Source organism: Giraffa tippelskirchi, chromosome 7, assembly GCF_054371585.1.
Source record: "Giraffa tippelskirchi isolate mGirTip1 chromosome 7, T2T-mGirTip1v1.2.pri, whole genome shotgun sequence".
Lineage (NCBI taxonomy): Eukaryota > Metazoa > Chordata > Mammalia > Artiodactyla > Giraffidae > Giraffa > Giraffa tippelskirchi.
Genome location: NC_137281.1, coordinates 12197252 through 12218135, shown reverse-complemented (window position 1 = coordinate 12218135; position 20884 = coordinate 12197252). Strand labels below are relative to the sequence as shown.

The 20884-nt window shown below is 52.1% G+C and overlaps 3 protein-coding genes across 12 annotated transcripts; 1 reads left to right on the top strand and 2 right to left on the bottom strand.

Annotated features, from left to right (window-relative positions):
- Positions 1–287: 287 nt before the first annotated feature.
- Positions 288–2108, bottom strand: B3GNT8 (UDP-GlcNAc:betaGal beta-1,3-N-acetylglucosaminyltransferase 8). Of its 3 annotated transcripts, none has more exons than XM_081516212.1 (2): positions 1994–2108; positions 288–1676 (listed from the first exon to the last, which is right to left on the bottom strand). In XM_081516212.1, the coding sequence occupies exon 2, from the start codon at positions 1639–1641 to the stop codon at positions 388–390; it is 1254 nt and encodes a 417-aa protein (XP_081372338.1). In that variant the 5' UTR covers positions 1642–1676; positions 1994–2108; the 3' UTR covers positions 288–387. The 3 variants fall into 3 exon arrangements, with proteins under 3 accessions (XP_081372338.1, XP_081372337.1, XP_081372339.1); XM_081516211.1 differs by having other exon boundaries at positions 288–1673; XM_081516213.1 differs by having other exon boundaries at positions 288–1644.
- A 4054-nt stretch (positions 2109–6162) lies between these two features.
- On the bottom strand, positions 6163–11952 carry DMAC2 (distal membrane arm assembly component 2). Of its 8 annotated transcripts, none has more exons than XM_081516202.1 (6): positions 11229–11952; positions 10126–10322; positions 8850–8930; positions 7936–8072; positions 7669–7831; positions 6163–7301 (listed from the first exon to the last, which is right to left on the bottom strand). In XM_081516202.1, the coding sequence occupies exons 4-6, from the start codon at positions 8051–8053 to the stop codon at positions 7106–7108; spliced, it is 477 nt and encodes a 158-aa protein (XP_081372328.1). In that variant the 5' UTR covers positions 8054–8072; positions 8850–8930; positions 10126–10322; positions 11229–11952; the 3' UTR covers positions 6163–7105. The 8 variants fall into 8 exon arrangements, with proteins under 8 accessions (XP_081372328.1, XP_081372332.1, XP_081372326.1 ...); XM_081516206.1 differs by having other exon boundaries at positions 8836–8930; positions 11927–11952; XM_081516200.1 differs by having other exon boundaries at positions 11927–11952.
- A 3613-nt stretch (positions 11953–15565) lies between these two features.
- On the top strand, positions 15566–18261 carry ERICH4 (glutamate rich 4). Its single transcript, XM_081516199.1, has 2 exons — positions 15566–16114; positions 17588–18261. The coding sequence occupies exons 1-2, from the start codon at positions 15941–15943 to the stop codon at positions 17804–17806; spliced, it is 393 nt and encodes a 130-aa protein (XP_081372325.1). The 5' UTR covers positions 15566–15940; the 3' UTR covers positions 17807–18261.
- Positions 18262–20884: the final 2623 nt, after the last annotated feature.

Sequence of the window (20884 nt, the reverse complement as noted above, 5' to 3'; positions counted from 1 at the left end):
CGTTGGAGATGAGTAAAGCCACAGCTGTTGAGCTGTCATCTTCCTCCAGAGACTTTTCACGAGCTGGAGGGTCAGCTTCAGCGAATAGGATGGGGGTGGGGGTCCTCCAGAGATGACCTCTGGTCTCCTGAAGAACTGGTCAGAGCTGGTGTCCAGCATGATGGCTCAGCCATTGGAGCGGAGCTCTACCAGGGTGAGGGCAGCGTCTGGTGTGAAGGTCAGGGGGCAGCTGAGCCTTGCTCTGTACACTACCCCAGGTTCCGGTAGACAAGAGAGACAACTGCAGGTCTCAGAACGGGAGCTCGTGTATTTTGTTTCAAAAACAAAAAGATGGAGGCCCAGCAGGGGCTCAAGCAGCCTCCATTCCTGGACCTCCTTCCTCACCCCTCAGGGGCTGCCCTGCCCACCCCTCCCCACCTCCGCCTCCGCCTCCGCCCGTGGGGCTCCACACTGGAGCCCAGGGTCCTGCAGCTGTTTCCAGAGCCGGATGCTGTCCTGAGGGCTGAGGGGTCGTACAAGCAGCAGGTCTCTGAAGGCACAGGCATCAGCAGTGCGGTCTGCGGGCCAGGCCGTGAGGAAACCTTTGTGGGTCCTGGGGGCCAGGCCCAGGGCTTGGAAGCACAGGCCGGTGTAGACGTCGCCAAAGGGGAAGGGGGCCACGCGGGCCGCAGCCTGCAGCAGCCAGGGTGCCAAGCGCCCCGCGATGACATAGCCGCCCCCGCTGGCGTAGGCTGGGTAGCTGCCCTCGAAGAAGGACCCGGGCACGTAGAAGGGTCCTCCCGGCTTCCGGAGGGGCTTGGCCTGGGTGAAGACCTCACCCAGGTAGAGGCCCCGGGCCCTGGCAGGCGACAGGGCCCGCAGGTGGTCCAGCAGAGCAAGGGTGCGCACGAAGGCGTCGTCCTGGGCCTGCAGGACAAAGCTCACGCCGGGGCAGTGGCGGCCAAGCCAGGCCAGCAGCATCAAGTCCTTGAGTGTCTGGTTGAAAGGGACGTCGAGGAAGTCCCAGAGCAGCAGGTCACTGTAGCGGCGGCTCTCCCAGGACACCAGGGTGCTGAGGTCCGGCCCCGCCTGGCCCACCGGAGACCCCAGGAGGAAGAGCAGCCGGACCCCGGGGGCCTGCCCGCCCCACGTCTCCCTCACGGCCTGTCGTTCTGCAAAGCGCCCTGGTTCCGACTTGACAGCCAACAGCAGGAAGGGGATGTCATGGGGATCCTCGCAGCCGGTCACCTGGCCTCCGCCACCTGCGGGCAGCCATTGTGGGAAGCTCCGGCAGGCGGCCCACAGCAGGAAGCGGCGGAGGTCCTCGGGGTAGGAAGCGAAGTCGGGGATCTCGGCCGCGGCGGCGGCCCCCCAAGCACCACAGTCCCCCGCCTCAGTGCTGTTCACTCCGGGCAGGGTCCCCAGCCGCCACTGCTGCTGGTTCCAGTAAGCCAAGGGCAGCGGGCCAGTTTGGCCCAGACGGGCCGAGAGGTTGGCCGGCAGGGTGGGCTCGGCGCTGGCTGGCGTGGGGCCTGGCGGGGTGCTGTGGGGTCCTGGGTAGGCCTTGCCCAGCCGGGGCTCGGACGTCCACTCGATGTACACTTTGAGGCCCAGGAGTGTGAGCAGCGCTGACAGGCAGAGAAGGCACTTGGGGCAGCGCATGACCTGGCCCAGGGAAGGGGCAGCTGTGGGAGCTGCTGAAGAGACACAGAGGCCTTTGGGATGGGGGCCAGGCCAGGCCCTGGCAACTCCTGTGAGGCTTCTCTGGTCCAGACCCTAACCCAGCCCTCCGCCGACCACCCGACGCCCCTGTCTTCCCAGACCGGCAAATCCCCGCCCCACTGCCGTTCCAACACCTGGCTCTTTCCACTCAGCCCAGAGCCTTCTATCGTCCCCATTCCCTATCCCCACCCTAGAGACCAGGGACTCCGCCATTCCTGCCCCTCCCCTTCTCACCAGGAGTCAGGATCACAGGGGACAGTCCCCACCCCAGGCACTGCTTCCTCCTTTTTACCTCTGGGGCCAGCTCCGGCCAACTCCAGCGCCCTCCGTCCGGCTCTCTCCGCCGCCTCCCTCTGCCCGCGGTCCGGAGGTGCTGGTGTTGTTCTCCAGCCCAGCCCAGCCGGTCCGCAGACGGGGAGGGGAGCGCTGGGAGGGCCCCAGGGGCCGGGAGGGGCTGGGGCGGGGCTGAGAGAGAAGGGGAGCGGGGGAGGGCAAGAGGCAGGCGTGAGGGATGGGGCTGGGGCGTGTCAGGGCTGGTTTTCTGGTGAGACCGCGGGAAAGGTGCTGGGGAGCCGGCAGACCCGGGAGGGGAGACCCGGGGGCCTAGGATAGAGTCCCAGTGAGGGTGAGGCTGAGGGCCGCTGAGCCAGAGCTGGGAAGTGTCAGAGTGACCCAGGGACAGGCAGAGCCCTAAAGTGGCCAAGCCTGAGGCCAGAGGTTGGGCCTGGCCAGGAGTGGAGGCGGGCAGTGAATGTGCTGAGAGGGCAGGGGGCCTTGCCAGAGGGAGGGGGTGTTGCCAGGAGTCAGGGTGGTGGAGGGGGTGGGGGATGGGGACTAGTGAGGAGGAGAAGACACTGGCCAAGGGAAGAAGAGAGCTGGGGAGACTACAGGGGCAGGGCGGGAGGAGAGAGGGGCTCAGGGAGGCCAGGAGAAGAGGCTAGAGGTGGAGCCGCAGGAGATAAGGGGAGCCCGGGGGGAAGGGGTGGGGAGAGAATGTGGAGGGGCAGGTGGAGGGACTGGTGGAAGCAGAGAGCTGGGAGTAGGCCAACAGCCAGAGCCAGGGAGAGGCCGAGAGAGAGCTGGGGAGGAGCTGGTGAGCGAGTGGGTGGAGGGGGAGCCAAGCCGGGGGCAGTGAAGGGTGACGGGTGGGGGCGCCGGGAGCCCTGGAGCTGGGCTGACTCCCACACCCCTTCCATTCCCTGGGTGCCTGGCAGGGCCGCAGTCTGTCCCTCCTGGTCCCTCTCTCCAGCCCTGGGCTGGCCCCGCCTACAGCTGCACGGTGACTCCGGGAACACTCACATCCGGCCCCCTTGGGACCAGAGGGTGTCTGCCTGTGTTTACAGCCCTGCCCTCCAGGAGCCTCAGCTGTTGGGGCTGCTGCAGCTGTCTGGGGAGGCAGGCCGGTGAGGCCAGCTCACCCTGGACCTCCTGGAGCCTGGGGTGAGAGTGAGGGGACACCCCCCACCCCGCCCCCACAGGTGAGCTTGGCCTGACCCCCGACTTGGATTGGGAACTGTCCAAATCACTGCAGGAGCCCTGTCTGTCCTGTCAGCAACAGCAGTTTGAGTAATGGAGTTCATGGGACCAGATGGAGGAAGAGAGTGTGGAGAAGGTGGGGACTGTTGATGGAGTAAAAGCCAGAGTGGGCTGGGGCGGGGCTCTGAGAGCCCCTGGAAGGGGTCTGCAAGCCTTTTTACCCCCAGGCTGGGCAGGGCGGGTGTCTAGCCCCCTGACCCTTGGCTCATCTAGCTACTCCCAGAGCACAGACCAGGGGCAGGGCAGACAGTTTGGGTTGCTGTGTGCCTTAGTCTGCAGACATTCCAGTGAGGAGAGAAACCATCCAGCGACTGGAACGGGTGAGGTCGGATGTTGAGTGACTGAGGAGGTAGGTGCCTTCTGGTGGAATGTGGACCCCAGCCTGCATTTCTGCCTCCCCAGGTCTTTGGCTCTCCCTCTCCAGTTTATGCCTGGGCAGTTTGGGTTTCTCGCCTTAGTAACCATAGGTTACAGTACCATAGGGTTGAGTTCCCAAGTTCCAGTCAGCCAACCAAGAAAACTGTCAGGACAACACCAGCTGCACTAGCTAACTCATTATATCCAGAGTCTCCAGTAAGTGCCCTTTTATCAGTGAGCTTCGCTCCGTGCGGTGTGAGGTCCGCTATCACTGGCCTAACACCCTGAGAATCCACTCCCATGCGGCTTCTTTAGTGTTGACTGTATATCTGTCTGCAGGTCTTGCCCTTCCGTGTAAGAGCTGTCCCCTTCTGGGTCGCAGTGAGCGTGCTGAGGCTTGACCTGTGGCACTTATGGGTCTAGTGACAGCAGGGGGCGCTTGTGGTAAGTCTCAAGAAAAGCAGATCTCCCTTTCAAGGCATTTGCCCCAGGGGAGGTCATGGCCGGGTTTTCAAGTGCAGGATCGCAGGTGGTCTCCCCACATTGTTAGGGAAGGCTCCCAGGAACTCGGGGGTTCAAGGTCGGCTGTTTCCTCTGGGTCCAACCAGATGATCTGATTCCAGGTATCTGGATCCCACTGTGTACCAGTCAGTGCCCTCACTACCACCACACGAGGAACTTGTCCAGACTGGGGAATTCAAGTGTCATAACTCAGCAACCCACAAACCTAAACACTGTGTTGTATTTTCAGCAGTACCAGTGAGCAATAACTTTGGGTGAGGGGGGAAATGCTGTCATGGGAGCTTGCCAATTCCAAGGGGGGTGACTGAGCTGGGCTCTTGAGGGAATCTGCCCAACCCTATCTTTAGAGCTGTCATTACTGCCAGTGTCACACCCAGCAGCCACAGGGCCCCCCAGGGCACGTGGCACCTCACTGGCACCTCATCACAACCCCAGGCGATAACATTTTTGTGATGCTGCTGCATGCCTTGGATTGTTTATATTTTTTTAATTTTTATTTTATACTGGAGTTATTCCCAGGTAGCTCAGTGGTTAAAAAAAAAGACAAACCTGCCTGCCAATGCAGGAGATGTACATTTGACCCCTAGGTTGGGAAGATTCTCTGGAGGAGGCAATGGCAGCCCACTCCAGTATTCTTGCCTGGAGAATCCCATGGACAGAGGAGCCTGGTGAGCTACAGTCCTTGGGTTCACAAAGAGTTGGACACGACTGAGTGAATAACAATAGCTGGTTAACAGTGTGTTAGTTTCAGGTGAGCAGTAAAGTGACTCATGGACATGTTACTTATTTTTCAAATTCTTTTCCCATTTAGATAATTACAGAACATGAAGCAGAGTTCGCTGTTATACATAAGGTCTTTGTTGGTCATTTATTTAGCCTATTTTTTATTTGTTTGGCCCCTCTTAGTTCCCCAGCCAGGGAGTGAACCTGTGCCTGAGAGGGTAACAGGCTGGCAGGCCAGAGGTTCCCAAGCAGCAGGAGGAAGTAAACTGCGAGTGGCAGATGTTCTGCCTTGAGCTAACCAATGTTTTTCTTGTGGAAATGTTTTTTAAACTATGTGTTTGATTTAGAATTTGCCTTTCTTCAAAATGGTTCCACCCAAGACTAACTTTTTTTCTTTTCTCAAACCTTGGGCTGATAATGGCTCAACAAACCAGTATTCCTATCAATTGTTCTATGGCTGGGGGATGCCATCCTATCTATTGTGCGAGACATCTGGTCAAACTCCCTCAGCCTTGAGGTGTCTCTCTTATCTGATTAATAGCTTTCTAACAGACGTAAAACATCTTGCTAAAAACTAGCAAGGGGGCACTCTTTCTGTTCCCGTCTGATGTCCGTGTTAGAAGCTTTCCTATCTCTACATTTTAATAAAACTTTGTTACACAAAGAGTTCCCCAGGTAGTCAAGCCTCATCTCTGACCCCAGATTGAAATCCTGTCCTCCAGAGGTCACGTATCCCGGTGAAACACACAGCTCAGAGCAGCAACCTTTCATGCCATCAGCAGTGGAAGCACTGTCCTAACCACTGGACCACCAAGGAACCCCCTATTTTAAATAGAGTAGCATGTGCCTGTCAACCCCAAACTCCCAGGCTATCTCCTCTCCTTCCCCCAGTAGCTATAGGTTTTTTTCTAAGTCTTGAGTTTTTGGTTTGTAAGTTCATTTGTATCATTTTTTAAGAATTCTACATATAAGTGGTATCATATTTTTCTCTGTCAGACTTACTTAATATGATAATCCCCTGGTCAATCCATGCTGTTGCAAATGGCATTACTTCATTCTTTTTCTCGGGTGAGTAGTATTCCACTATGTATCACATATACCCACTACATCTTTGTTATCCATTCATCCTGTTGATGACATTTAGGCCATGGATTTCTAATGTCTCATTTCCTACTACCAAGGAGCTCAGTAGTGCAATCAAGCCAAAAGCAAGAACAAATCAACCCCCAAACCCTGTCTTTGTGAATTTATCTCTGGGAACACTCCAGATGCCAAGGCTCTTATCAGTCTGCATCCAGTCTAGGGAGAAAAGCCACACAGTAATTTGAACAGGGAAAGTTTAATATAGAGAATCAATGACTTTAACAGCAGTGAAGTAAGGAGGGGATTCATTGGTAAGGGGCCCTGGGAGTTACTGGAAATCCACCTTCAGGGGTGTAGTAGAGAGGCATTCACAGACAGACACCTCAGTGGAGGCTGTGCTCTGCAGGGTGGGGGGTGGAGGGCACCAGGGGAAGCTGCTGACCACCTGATTCGCCTCAGCAGATGCGGGGAGCCCCGCACCACCATGCGCTGCAGGGCAGCTGAGCAAGCACCCCTGAGCAGAGCAGAAAGCAAAAAAGCCTTTCCTCCCTCGAGGGACATCTCTCGGGCGCCCTCTACTGGCGACCCTTATCAGGCCAGTTAGCAAAGGAGAATAGTTCAAAGACCCAGATCAATTTTCACAGAGCAAACAAAGTTGAATTTGGAGTTGAGCGTCAATAACTCAGGAAGGGGAACACTGTGGGACTCCCGGCATGTAGTGGGTATGGACCAGGGATATTGCAGCCCGCAGTGAGCCGAGTCGTCCCACAGAGGGAAGAACCAGCCCCATAGAATGCCAGTAGTGCCCCCTGGCAGGAAACAGGAGCACATGCAAATAGGATAATCTGACAAGACTTCTGACAGAAGTCAAGAGAAGTTTCTTGCCAGAGAAGTGGGCATGGTGCGGGACAACCAGAAGGGAGAGTGAAGCTCCCTGGGGCTCCTCCCCCAGGCTGGAGAAGGGGGCTCCTGGATCTGGGAAGGAGAGAAGCATGTGGAGAGGGCTACCTGACAAGCTGACAGGAGCTGTGAGCTTCAGGCTGCGTGCAGCCAGCCAGAGCACCCCGGCGGTGGAGAACAAATGTCCCAACCTCAGGCTCTCCTTCCCTCACCCCAGCCTGACCCCCGAGTCGAGTGAGCCCAATGGAGTCAGAAGGATGAGCTCTTGGCCTGTCAGCACAGCCTAGCCGAGACCCGGCTTGACGGGGATGGGGCTGCCGGCTGCGTCCTGGGACTGCTCCTCTGGCCCCACCTTGAGGCCCTGTGCCCAGTCAGCCCCCAGAACCTCACAGTGGGGCAGCATCTCCTCCACCAAGATCTGAGTGAGGCCCGGGTTGGACACGGCAGGAAGGTCGGAGATATCTAGCCTGCGGAGGTTCCTGAGAGGAGGCAAGATGGGGGGGCGTCACATGTAAGGATGGCGTCTGTGTGTGTGAGTGTGGGGGGTGTACCTGCCCCCAGGCTGACCCCCAGCTTTCTGATAAAATCTTTGCTCAAGTACATGAGACTCACTGTGTTCATTACAAACTGCACACCTCTGGCTCCTGCTGTCCCACAACATTGTAAATATCTTGTAATTTCATTAATACAAAAAGGCAAGAAGACTAAGAGTCCTCCCCTCCTCCCAGAGGTTCACTGCGCAGCTTATCTATGCTGACCCACCACCAGCTCTAGGTCTGTCCAGGAGGCAGGGATGGGGGGACTGCCCTCCCTTCGTCTGGGGCCCAGCCTGAGTTGAGGTCTCACTGGAGGTGGTGGAGGCAGGCGAGGCCCCGTTCAGAGACGCGGGGACAGCCGGCCAGCGAGAGCTCCTGCAGTGAGTCGGCCAGCTGGTAGAGGCGGCCAAGACACCAGTCATCGACGTGGGGACAGCGCTGCAGCGACAGGGACTGGAGCTCCTTCAGGGCCACTGCAGCGGGCAGAGGGTGGATGGCACTGAGGGCCCTTCTGGAGCCCACCACGCAAGGGCAGAGCCTGGCCCGTCTCCACCTCATTCCGCCCCACTCAACTCACAGAGGTTGTCCAGGCCTTGGTAGTTGATGCCACAAGCACTGGCATCCACAGCCTCCACGGGCACCTCCTGGAGCTTCTGGAACTCAAGAGAGGAGAGGCCCCGCTCATTCGCCCGCATCCACTCCCTGTCCCGAAACCTGGGGGAGAGGGAGTGTCAGCAGGCTCCCGCAACCTCCCAACCTCCCAATAACACTCCTAGCACCATATCAGAGGACCTGGTGCACTCACTACACACCAGGCCCTGTGCTAACGCCTTTACATGTCTGGTCTCACTGGGTCCCCTGACAACCCCATCAAAGATGGAGTGTTTGGCCAATTTTACATACCTGGAAGCTGAAGGTCGAAGAGATTATGGATATTAACATGAGAAAAAAGAGCTATGAGTCAAGAATCCTTGGAGATGGGTGAACGTTGAGATATTTACAGACAGGTACACCATTTCTAAGGAAGGTGCTGGAGGAAGTGCTCAAAACAAGTGAAAATCTTAATCGGAACCAAGAGGAAGGCTAGATGAAGCCTATGTGAACCGTGTTTTCAAAAAAGAAGGAAAATAAGGGGGGAAAACAAGAGGAGGAGGAGGAGGAAGGAAGAAAGAAAAGACGCACCAGTGCTGACTGAGCACACATGCTTTGCTGGCCTGTGACCCATGACAAGTGTCCACACTGCGAAGTGTCTCTGAATCTTTACATCACACCTTGTAGGTTAGACATGACCACCATGCCATTTTACAGATGACAAAACTGAAGCTCAGGAACAAGTCCCCAGCCACATGGCCAGGAGGGGGCAGAGACCAGGGTGTGCACGGAAGCCAGTCGGACTGACGTGAGCCCACCCGACGGATGAGCCCAGGCTTAGAAAGTGGCTCTCCCGCCTCCCCACCCCACACCCTCATTCTGACACCTTTGCCATCATACTTGACTGCGCCTCCCTGCTTCAAGACGAAATAAGCCCCTGCGACGTAGGGGCCGTATCGCTCCTTGATGTAGGTGAAGGACCTGCCGGGAGAAGAGTAGCAGAGGGTGAGCCTTGAAGCACCACACCCCTCGCCAGGCCCTGGTGCTGAGAGGGTCACAGTCTACAGCACGAGACTGAGATGGGCAGGCAGACTGAGTCAGATGGCAAATATTTACTGAGGGCCTCTGAAGTGCTGGGCACTGGGGGACAGTGGTGATCAAGGCGGATCATTGTCCCTGCCCCTGCAGAGTTATTTCACAGGGGAAACAGATAACCGGCAAGTTAAGAACAAGTCGCGGAGTATCAATTCCATGATGAAGCTAATACCGAGGGAACAGACTAGGAGTGGCTCGGGTTGGGATGGGGGATGGAGGTGGGTGATTTGGTTTGCGTGTTAAGAAACGCTTCCTGGAGGAGGCAAAACTTGAGAGATTTTAATGAGAGAGGGATTGCAGAGGTCAGGGTCAGAGTCTGCCAGGCCAAGGGAACAGCCAGTGCAAAAGCTCAGAGGCTTGAATTAAGATGAACAAATGGCAATAAGGATGGCAGGCTGGCAGAGGTGAGGGGGCGACCCCAGTAGAGGTCTCAAAGCTCAGTAAAGGGCCAGGTTTTCGGCCTTGGAGTTTGGCTTTTATTCTAGTTGCAGTCGGAAACCACAAGAGGGTTTTAAGCAAAATGGTAATGTTATCCGTTTTCCTTTCCTAACAGTCTTCTGGCTGCTGTGTAGACTATAATAGGGGGCAAAAGGTGACCAGATAGGAGACAACTGCAGTCATCCAACCATAAAATAAAAGGGCTCCAACCAGGCTACAGACAGTTAGAAGGTGACCACTGGTCAAATTTAGGATATTCTGGTATTTTATTGATGGACTGGATATGGAGGGAAGGGAAGCAAAGACAGGAATCAGGGATAACTCCTTAGAATGTGGTCTGAACAATGGATGGGCAATGGTGCCACTGACTGGGATGGGGAAGGCTTGGGGGTGAGAAGGGGGAAACCCAGCTTTGCTGTTAGCCATGTGAGGCCTGAAGTGCCAGCTAGACCTCCAAGAGGAGATAGTGGGCCATGGATTGCCTCTATGAGCTGGACGGTTTGGGAAGGATGCGGGCTGGAAATGAAGAGGTACATGGGCAAGGCTGGCACTGGAAGCCCTAGGGCTTCCTGGAGTGCCAAGGGCAGGGCGGGCAGACCGGGGAGGCCTGGACAGCAGGGCTGGGCAGGCCAGGGGTTCTCACCGATTTTTCTTTTGCACCTTCAACACCTGCTTCCAGAGAAGGTACTCCCTCACAGCCTCCACATCATAGAATTGGTCAGTCAGGAACTGGAGCAGCGTCCTCCCCTTCCTCTGACTGCCCTCCGGGTCCACTGCCCTGCTCAGGCCACGGATGCCACTGATACCCCTGTTCCACACCGGGGCCACTAGGCGCAGGGACTGGGGAGGAGAGGGGAGGAGGAGCTGAGCCCAGAGCCTCCTTCGAGACACACAGCCAGATTCCCTTGTTTTTGCTCCCAAATCTTCCCTCCTCAATGCTTCCCTGCTCATTTCTCTTCTAAGAACTTCCAGTTCTTTGGGATCTGCACAATTTCCCCAGGCTTTCCCCAAGTGTCTTTCCTTTAATCAATCTTAAATTCTCTTTGGGACTTCCCTGTGGTCCAGTGATTAAGAATCTGCCTGCCGATGCAGGGGACATGGGTTCGATCCCTGGTCTGGGAAGATCCCACATGCTGCGTAGCAACTAAGCCCGTGTGCCACAACTACTGAGCCCACTTGACCTAGAGCCTGTGCTCCGCAACAAGAGAAGCTACTTCAGTGAGAAGCCCGTGCACCACAGCTAAAGTAGGCCCTGCTAAAGTAGCCCCTGTCACAGCTGGAGAAATCTTGCATGCAGCAACCAAGACCTAGCGCTGCCAAAAAATATATATATATCTTTGATTTGGCCAAAGGGTCTTCTGGTTTTCCTAAATTCTCCCCCTAACTTCCCCCAAGCCGTTAGTCTCTCACCAAACCTCTATTATCTGAACTCTTAATGTACTACAAATTCTCCCCTTAATTTTATCCACTTCCCACCAGAGTTTTCCTAAATAAGGTATTCCTTTCCCCCAAATATAACATTAAAAAAAAAAACAACTTATTTTTGGCTATGCTAAGTCTTTGTTGCTGTGCAGACTTTCTCTAGTTGCTGTGATGCGGGGCTACTCTTTCATTCCAGTGTGCAGGCTTCTGATGCTGTGGCTTCTCCTGTTGCTGAGAAATGGGGTCTAGGGTGCTTTACCACTGAGCCACCAGGGAAGCTCCCAAATATAATCTTAATTTCTCTCCAAACCATCCTTAACTTACCTCTTGAAGCTCCCAAACTCTCTTCGAGTTCCCCTCCAAAGTTTTCTCTTAACCCGCCTCAGTTTCTCTTTTTGCTTTAACCAAATTCTCCCAATAGTTTTGCCCACATCCTTATTTTCCCTTAAAATTCCTTTTAAGCTCCCAACCTTACTTTAATATTCCTAGGTCCATTCCTTGATTTTGCCGAATTCTTCCTAAATTCTTTCAATATTGCAAACTCTCCCCTTAATTTCCTCTAGATCTTTTCCCTTGGAATTCCCAAATTCACCTCTTGGGCTTGCCATCAAAATTCCTAACTATTCCATGAGTTTCCCTCACCTTTGGTCTCCTACTCTTGGACCTCAAACCTCAGTTTTTCCTGCCAATTTCTTCCAGACCCTCATCCTTAGCAGGTCCCACTGTCGTCCGCCCCTAGACTCCCAGCGCCCGTCGGATCCCTCCCTCTGATTGGTCTGGAGCACTTTCTCAGCGGGCATGCCCTGCTTCCCCATTGGTTTCTCTCCTTCGCTGCCTGTGACCCGCACTTATCCTTCCCGGCCCCAGACGAGCACACGTCTCCGCGCCCAGAGCGAGGCTTAGCGGGAGAGGGCCCCCGCTCCTTCTCGCTCCTTGTCCGCTGGGCGCCGAGAGAGGTCCTGAAGGCAGAGACAGCAAAGCGGACACTAATTTAGGGAGCTCTAAAACCCTAGGTCACCTACCGCCCTGGGCGCCGCCATCTTGCTAGGATTATGTAACCGGAAGGGGCTCATTTTATCCAACCCACCAGGTCTCTTATGACCACGCCCCCTCCCTTTTCCAGCCCTCCTCTTAAAGGGCTTCCGTGGTGGATCAGATGATGAAGGATCCGCCTGCAATACGGGAAACCCGGTCGATCCCTGGGTCTGTGAGTTCCCCTAGAGAAGGGAATGATAACCCACTCCAGTATTCTTGCCTGGAGAATTCCATAACAGAGGAGCCTGGAGGGCTATTGTTTTTTTACCGTCCACAGAGTCCCTAAGAGTTGGACATGACTGAGCAAATAACACTTAATTCATTTTTTTTATTCAAGGATAATTGCTTTGCAGAATTTTGTTGTTTTCTGTCAAACCTCAACATGAATCAGCCATAGGTATACATGTATCCCCTCCCTTTTGAACCTCCCTTCCATCTCCCTCCCCATCCCATCCCTCTAGGTTGATACAGAGCCCCTGTTTGAGTTTCCTGAGCCATACAGCAAATACCCCGTTGGCTATCTATTTTACATATGGTAATATAAGTTTCCATGTTACTCTTTCCATACATCTCACCCTCTTCTCCCCTCTCCCCTTGTCCATAAGTCTCTTCTCTATGTCTGTTTCTCCATTGTTGCCCTGTAAATCAATTCTTCAGAACCGTTTTTCTAGATTCCATATATGTGCGTTAGAATATGGTATTTATCTTTCACTTTCTGACTCACTTCACTCTATATAATAGGTTCTAGGTTCATCCACCTCATCAGAACTGACTCAATTTTACTCCTTGTTATGGCTGAGTAATATTCCATTGTGTATCTGTACCACAACTTCTTTATCCATTCATCTGTCGATGGGCATCTAGGTTGCTTCCATGTTCTAGCTATTGTAAATAGTGCTGCAATGAAAAATGGGATACATGTGTCTTTTTCAACCCTGGTTTCCTCAAGGTATATGCCTAGGAGTGGGATTGCTGGGTCATATGGTGGTTTTATTCCTAGTTTTTAAAGGAATCACCATACTGTCTTCCACGAGTGGCTGTATCAATTTACATTCCCACCAACAGTGCAAGAACATTCCCTTTTCTCCACACCCTCTCCAGCATTTATTGTTTGTAGACTTTCTGATGATGGCCATGCTGACTGGTGTGAGGTGATATCTCATTGAGGTTTTGATTTACATTTCTCTAATAATGAGTGATATTGAGCATCTTTTCATGTGTTTGTTAGCCATCAGTATGTCTTCTTTGGAGACATTAGGTCTTTTCCCCCTTTTTTCAAATAACACTTCTTAAAGCAGCACACACTTATTACTCTTCTTGGGTTTAGCAGTCTGTTGGACCTCCCTTTCCAATGGGCCTTAAAATGGGACCCAACAGTCTTTCCCTTAGGAGAGGACTTTTGGAGTACCTTCCTTCCCTCCAACTGCGTTCACAGTCCCTGTGAGCTTTCCTGTTCCTCTAGGTCTAACTAGCTGTTAATGCTTCCTTAGAACAGAAAAAGATGTGCTGAGAAACTCCACATCTTTATTTTTTAATTTAAAAAATATTTATTTATTTTTGTCTGTACTGGGTCTTCGTTGCTGCGGGTGGGCTTTCTCTAGTTGTGGAGAGCGTGGGCTGCTCTAGTTTCCATACTTGAGCTTCTTTATTTCTCATTTTGGGTCCCATTTTGGGTTCTCTTGTTGTGGTCATGGGCTCTAGGGCAAGCAGGCTTCAGTAGTTGCAGTGCATGAGCTTAGTTGCTTCTAGGCATGTGGGGTCCTCCTGGATCAGGGATTGAACCGGTGTGTCCAACACTGCAAGGTGGATTCTTATCTTCCTGACTACAAGGGAAGTCCCGCATCTTTCTTTAAAGCAGGGTCAGGAAAGGGAAAGGTCGAATAGATGGAGATCTTAGACTTCAAGGTAAGGGACAGAGGCAGAATTTCAAGACTAGTATTGTGATGTGTTGGCAATTTCAGTTTGGAGTTCAAGACTACATCTCAAGGGAAAATTCATTATGAAGTCTTGTGGATAGAATTACTCGTTCATTCATTCTACAAATATTTACTGAGTCCCTACCATGTGGCAGGCACTGTTCTGAGTTGTGAGATTACCATGGAACCAAGGCTCTTCCTGGAATGGAGCCAACATTCCAGTCAGTGAGAGGATGGTTAAGAAACAAATGAATAAGCAAGATAATTTCAGACAGTGTTTGATGAGAGGCAAATAAAAACAAGCCATATAATAGGGAGTGACTGAGGCACAGGGCCATCAGTAAAGGCCTCTATGAATTGGTGACTTTTAAGTGGAGGTGAGGGATGAGAAGGAAACAGCCATTCAAAGGCCTGAGGGAAAAGTGTTTCAGGCAGAGGTAACAGCCAGTGCAAAGGCCCAGAGCTGGGACCAGCTTGCACAGAGGTGTGGGAGACTGGGTCAGAGAAGTGGGCAAGAAATTGGCTGTGCCTTATTCCATTTGCACAGGCATGCCATGGTCTGATTTATATTTTCTTTTTTTAAGAGTGTATTTAATTTGTTCATTTATTTATGGCTGTGGTGGGTCTTTGTTGCTGCACGAAGGATTTGCTTTTTCTAGTAGTGACAATCAAGGAGCTACTCTGTTGTGGTGTGTGGGCTTGTTGAGGTGTATTCTCTTGTTGTGGAGCACAGGCTCTAGAGTGTGCACGTTCAGTAGTTGTGGCACAGGGAGTTAGTTGCTCCAAGGCATGTGGGATCATTCGAGACCAGGGATCAAACCTGTGTCCCCTGCATTGGCAGGCGGATTCTTAACCACTGGACCACCAGGGAAGTCCTAACAGATATTAGATGCTAACCATGGACAGTGATTGCAGCCATGAAATTAATAGACGCAGCCATGAAATTAAAAGACCCTCGCTTTTTGGTAGAAAAGCTATGACAAACCTAGACAGCATTTTAAAAAGCAGAGACATCACTTTGCCAACAAAGGTCTGCCTAGTCAAAGCTATTGTTTTTCCAGTAGTCATGTACGAATGTGAGAGTTGGACCATAAAGAAAGCTGAGCGCCTAAGAATTGATGCATTTGAATTGTGGTACTGGAGAAGACTCTTGAGAGTCCCTTAGACAGCAGTGAGATCAAACCAGTCAATCCTAAAGGAAATCAACCCTGAATATTCATTGAAAGGACTGATGCTGAAGTCCCAATACTTTGGCCACCTGATGTGAAGAGCCAACTCATTGGAAAAGACCCTGATGCTGGGAAAGATTGAAGGCAAAAGAATAAGGAGGTGGCAGAGGATGAGATGGTTAGATAGCATCACCAACTCAGTGGACATGAATTTCAGCAAACTCCCGGAGGTAGTAGAGGACAGAGGAGCCTGATGTGCTACAGTCCATGGCGGGGCCTGAATTGCTAGTGATAATGTCTGTGGACAAGTGCAGGGTTGGTAGAACGGCTGCTCAGCCTGGGCCAGCAGCCTGGACACCAAGGCACTCCGGCTGAGGGATCGTTCTCCTGGAAGCCACTCCTGGCTCCTCAGGCACACGGGCTGGGAAGTCCTGCAAGGGCCAAAGTGGAGAAGAGGGGCAAGGATCAAACCAGGGGAAGATAGAGGTAAGTGGAGGAGAGAGCTGCAGGGGGCGTTGGGGAGGAGCAGTGGGCGGGACCCAGGAGGGGCGGGGCGAGAAGAGGCGGGGCAGCCACTCACCCGTGAGGGGTCCATCTGAGAAGAGGCGGGGAGGGGTGGAGTTTGACCTCCACCAGAGGGGCTGAAGTTGGATCCCAATGAGCAGACCTGAGGTTACACTTCCATTAAAACACACACACACATACGCGCGCGCGCGCAGACACACACACACACACACACTCTCCCACACACACGAAGCTGCTGATTCTCTGTGGAGAACGGACTTTGGGATGCCAAGGGGTGCTCCCCCACCCTTCACTGCCCTTTACTCCCCTCCCCCCCGCCCCCAGCTTCCCAGGGGCTAGGTCACTCTGGACCTTGCTACTTCCTGTTACTGGCTGCCGCAGTTCAGAGGCTATGGAGCTGTGGAAGCAGCTGAGGCAGGCTGGACTGGTGCCCCCGGGGCTGGGCCCACCCCCGCGGGCCCTGAGAGGGGTCCCCCCAGTGGAGAAAGTGGGTCAGACCCTCGCGTCCCCAGGCGCTGGCGCTGGAGGTGCCAGGGAGAGTCTGCTGTGGATCTGGGAGGAGCTGGTGAGTGAGGGGTTCAGAGGAATCAGAGATGGGGGAGTGGGGAGTGGATAAATGAATGAGGATGAAAGAAAATAAAATGTGCCAGAGACTGAAAGACAGAAAGTGAGAGACAGGAATAGAGAAATAGAGGCAGAGACAGATACACACAGAGATGGAGACAGATAGACACAGAAAGACACTAAGAGTCAGAGACAGTAATAGAGACAGAGACCCAGAAAGAGAGAGACAAGAGATGGAAAGCAGAGACTGAGAGCCAAAGACAGGCTCATATCGAATCTGAAAGACAGAGATGGAGAAAGGCAAAGGCAGGGGCAGAGAGATAGAGACAGGCAGAAAGACAGGATCTAGAAAGATAGAGAGGAAGACAGCCAAGTAGAGACAGAGAGATGGAGACAGATAGCAAGAGAGGGAGACCTAATAAGAGAGACGGAGACTAAGGCTCAAGACACAGAGAGAGAACAAGAGAGGTGGTGAAAACGAGGGACAATGAAATGGAGAGACTGAGACAGTGGGAGACAGGACAGAAGCAGGATGAGAGTCCAGGGACACAGTGAGGGTCCCACCCGCATGCTGCGGGCCAGGACTGTTAAAGAAAAAGTAATTGATGACACCTGTTAAAGATGGCAAGGCTGTAGGTATAAAGACCCCCTGTGATGGGATTTTTTAGTAGAGCAGGGAAATTGGGCTGAACCCTGAATATAGCATAGGCAATAGGGAATTGACAGCCAAGGAGCAGGGTCAGGGGATAGAACATTCTTAAGAGGCTAGGATGTCCCTGGAGGTCTAGTAGTTAAGCCTCAGAGAGGTTCCAATGCAGGGGATTTGGGTTCAATCCCTGGTGGGGTAACTAAGATCCCACATGCCAAGTGGCACAGCTGAAAGGGGAAAAAAGAAGGAAAATTCCTAAGAGGCAACCTCAGGGTTAAGGGGGGAGTCTGACTAAACTGATCTAGCAGGATTCTTGCTGAAGGCTGGCCAGGGTGATCAGCCATCACCTGGGGGATGGGGGAGGGGGGAGGACTAGGAATCTGGTCAGATATGGAAGAGGGTGTTTTTAGTCTCTTAGTTGCGTCCAACTCTTTATGACCCCATGAACTATAGCCCACAAGGCTCCTCTGTCTATGGAATTCTCCAGGCAAGAATACTGGAGTGGGTTGCCTTTCCCTTCTTCAGGAAATCTTCCTGACCCAGGAATTGAACCGGGGTCTCCTGCATTGCAAGCAGATTCTTTACTGTCTGAACCACCAGGGAAGCCCAAAACATACAAAGAGGAGGATTCTTGCTAAAACTGGATTTTACTGATACAAGGACGTATTGATGGGCCCCGGAAAATGTTCAAGATCCTGACTAAAGTTTGGTTAGGCAAAAAATCTGTGTCGGGACTTGAGCTGGGAGCTGCTCCCACCCAGGTTTCTAGGCAGAGGCACACTAACCCTTTGCCATCACGCCCATGACTGCCCCTTCCCACCCCAGGGGAACCTCCGCCGAGTGGATGTCCAGCTGCTGGGCCAGCTGTGCAGCCTGGGACTGGAGATGGGGGCACTGCGGGAGGAACTGGTGGCCTTCCTGGAAGAGGAGGCAGAGAACACCGAGAAAGAGGAGGAGGACAGAGAGCTGAAAGGGAAACTGGAGGGGGCCTCCAGTCCAGTCTCCGGCCACCACCGCCCCCCTGACTTTGAGATGACTATCTGAGTGCCAGTGTGCTTCCAATGGACACGTGGTGAATGATACGCAAATTTATGTAAGAAGACGGGGGAAGGGAGGGATTTGCAGGTCAAATTGACCTGCAGATGCCCAACTGGGTACTGTTACGTGCTCCTTGAGAAGTGCTTTCTCTGAAAGTGTCTGAGATGAGACTGAGGGGTGGGTCCCTGAATGGTGGATGTGTTTCTAGATGCTGTGGGAGGTTTGCAGAGAAACTCTTGGTTCCTTTGCAAATATGATGGAGATGTGTACAGATGGCTATTAAGCACTTGGAAAGTGGCTAGCTCTAACTGAGATCTGCTGTAAGTGTAACACACATGCTGAATTTCCAAGCTGGGTTTGATAAAAAGAATATTCAGTATTTCAATAATTGTAAAAATTAATTACATCTTGAAATGATAATGTTTGGGGTATGTTGGGATAAATAAACATATGACTAAAGCTAATTTCATCTGTTTATTTGTAAATTTCTTTTACTGTGGTAAAACACATAACATAAAAGTTACCCTCTTAACCATTTTTAAAGGGTCGGACACAACGTAGTGACTAAACCACCACCAAAGGGGAGGTCAGAGTGCCTTTCTCCTATCTGTTGTTTTTGTGTTTGTATTTTTTTAAATAATATTTATTTATTTATTTTCGGCTGTGCTGGGTCTTCCTTACTGCGTGGGCTTTTCTCTAGTTGCAGTGAGCAGGGGCTACTCCCTAGTTGCGGTGTACAGGTTTCTCTTGTTTTGGAGCACGGACTCTCAAGTGTGTGCTTCAGGAGTGTCAGCGTGTGGGCTCATTAGTTGGCAGTTCCCTGGCTCTAGAGCACAGGCTGAATAGTTGTGGCGAACAGGCTGAGTGACTCTGCAGCATGTGGGATCCTCCCAGATCAGGGATCGAACCTGTGTCTCCTCCCTTGGCAGGCAGATTCTTTACCACTGAGCCACCAGGGAAGCCCTGTGTGTGTATTTTTAAATTTAATGTGTTTGTTTATTATTTTTGGCTGTGCTGGGTCTTTGTTGCTGCACGGGCTTTTCTCTAGTTGCAGAGAGCAGGGGCTGCTCTCTAGTTGCGGTGCACAGACTTATTGTGGTGGCTTTTCTTGATGCAGAGCACCGGCTCTAGGGCACACAGGTTTCAGTAGGTACGGCTCCCGGGCTCTTGAGCACTGGCTGAGTAGCCGTGGCGCACGGGCTTAGTTGCCCCGAGACACGTGGAATCTTCCCAGACCAGGGATCCGAACCTGTGTCTCCAGCACTGGCAGGTGGATTCTTAACCACTGAGCCACCAGGGAAGCCCCCATTTTAACCATATTTTAAAATTTACAATTCAGTAGTGTGAAATACATTCACGTTGTGGTGTGAATGTGTTTTCATCTTGCAAAACTGAAAATGTACCCGTTAAACAACAACTCCTCATCTGACCTCTCCCAGCCCCTGGCAACCACCCTTCTGCTTTGTGTCTCTATGAATTTGCCTTCTCTACGAACCTCATGTAAATGGGATCACACAGTATTTGCCTTTTCCTGACTGGTTTGTTCATCCATGTTGCAACATGTATCAGAGTTTCCTTTCTCTTTGAGGCTGAATAATATTTCATTGTATGAACAACCACATTTTGTTTATTTGTCACTGGGCACTTCAGTCATTTCTACCTTTTGGCTATGGTGAATAGCATCGCTCTGAACAAGGGTATACAAATATCTGTCCAAATCCCTGCTTTCTTTCTTTTTTAATATATATACATATATTTTTGGCTGTTCCATGTCTTAGTTGTGGCATGTGAGATTTAGTTCCCTGACCAGGGATGGAGCCCAGGCCCCCTGCATTGGGAGCACAGAGCCTTAGTCGCTGGACAAGGGAAGTCTTTTCTTAAAAATTCTTTTGGGTATATACTCAGAAGTGGGATTGCTGGACTGTGGGTGATTCTGTTTAATTATTTGAGAAGTGCTGTGCTGTTGACTATACCATTTGCCATCCCCACGACCGCGACCACGACCACGATCCCCATCCCTATGACAGTGCTCAGGGGCTCAAACTTTCTACCTCCGTGCCAACACTTCTTTTTTTTCCTAGTATTTTATTATTCTTATTGTTATTTTATTATTTTTATTTTTTGGTAGTGCCCCGAGGCTGGTGGTACTTTACTTCCCAACCAGGGATCAAACCTATGCCCCCTGCGTTGGAAGTGCGGAGTCTTAACCACTGGACCACCAGAGAAGTCCCTTGCCAACACTTGTTATTCTCTTTCTTTTTTTTCGTGATAGCCATCCTAACGGGTGTGAGGTGCTACCTCATTGTGGTTTTACTTTCCATTTCCCTAACGATTGGGCTTCCCTGGTGGCTCAGTCAGTAAAGAATCTGCCTGCAATGCGGGGGACCTAGGTTCGATCCCAGGAAAAGCCCCTGGAGGAGAGCATGGCAACCCCCTCCAGGATTCTTGCCTGGAGAATCCCCATGGACAGAGGAGCCTGACGGGCTGCAGTCCCTAATGATCAATGATGTTGAGCATCTTTTCTGTGCTAATTCACCCATTTCTTATTTACATTTAAAAATATGACTGCTAGAAAACTTCAAATTACATAAGTGGCTCCCACTGTATTTCTCTTGCGCCGCACTATTTCAGACGTTTGAAAACGGAATGTGGGTGTGAGCAGATGAGCCGCGAGGGTTCATCGGTGTTCCCCGACGCGATGCAAATGCGTCACAGCGCCACCTGCAGGAGATGGGCGGGTATCTGCAGATAGCCGTCTAAGAGAACTAGGGCTGCTTATGTTAACTCCTGCCTAACTCCACATTCTTAGAAGAGATGCCCAGGAAGACAGCTCTCCGATGGGGGCGATTTGGGAAGGAATGCTTACTATTCAAGAACAGCAAGTGGACTTCCCTTGTGGTCCAGTGGTTAAGAATCAGCCTTGCAACGTAGGGGACTCGAGTTCGATCCTTGTTCGGGGAACTAAGATCCCACATGCCAAGGAGCACCTAAACCCACGCGCTGCAACTGCGGAGCCTGAGTGCCACAACTAGAGAGTCTGTACACAGCAATGAAAGATCCTGAATGAAAAATGAAGACGCAACA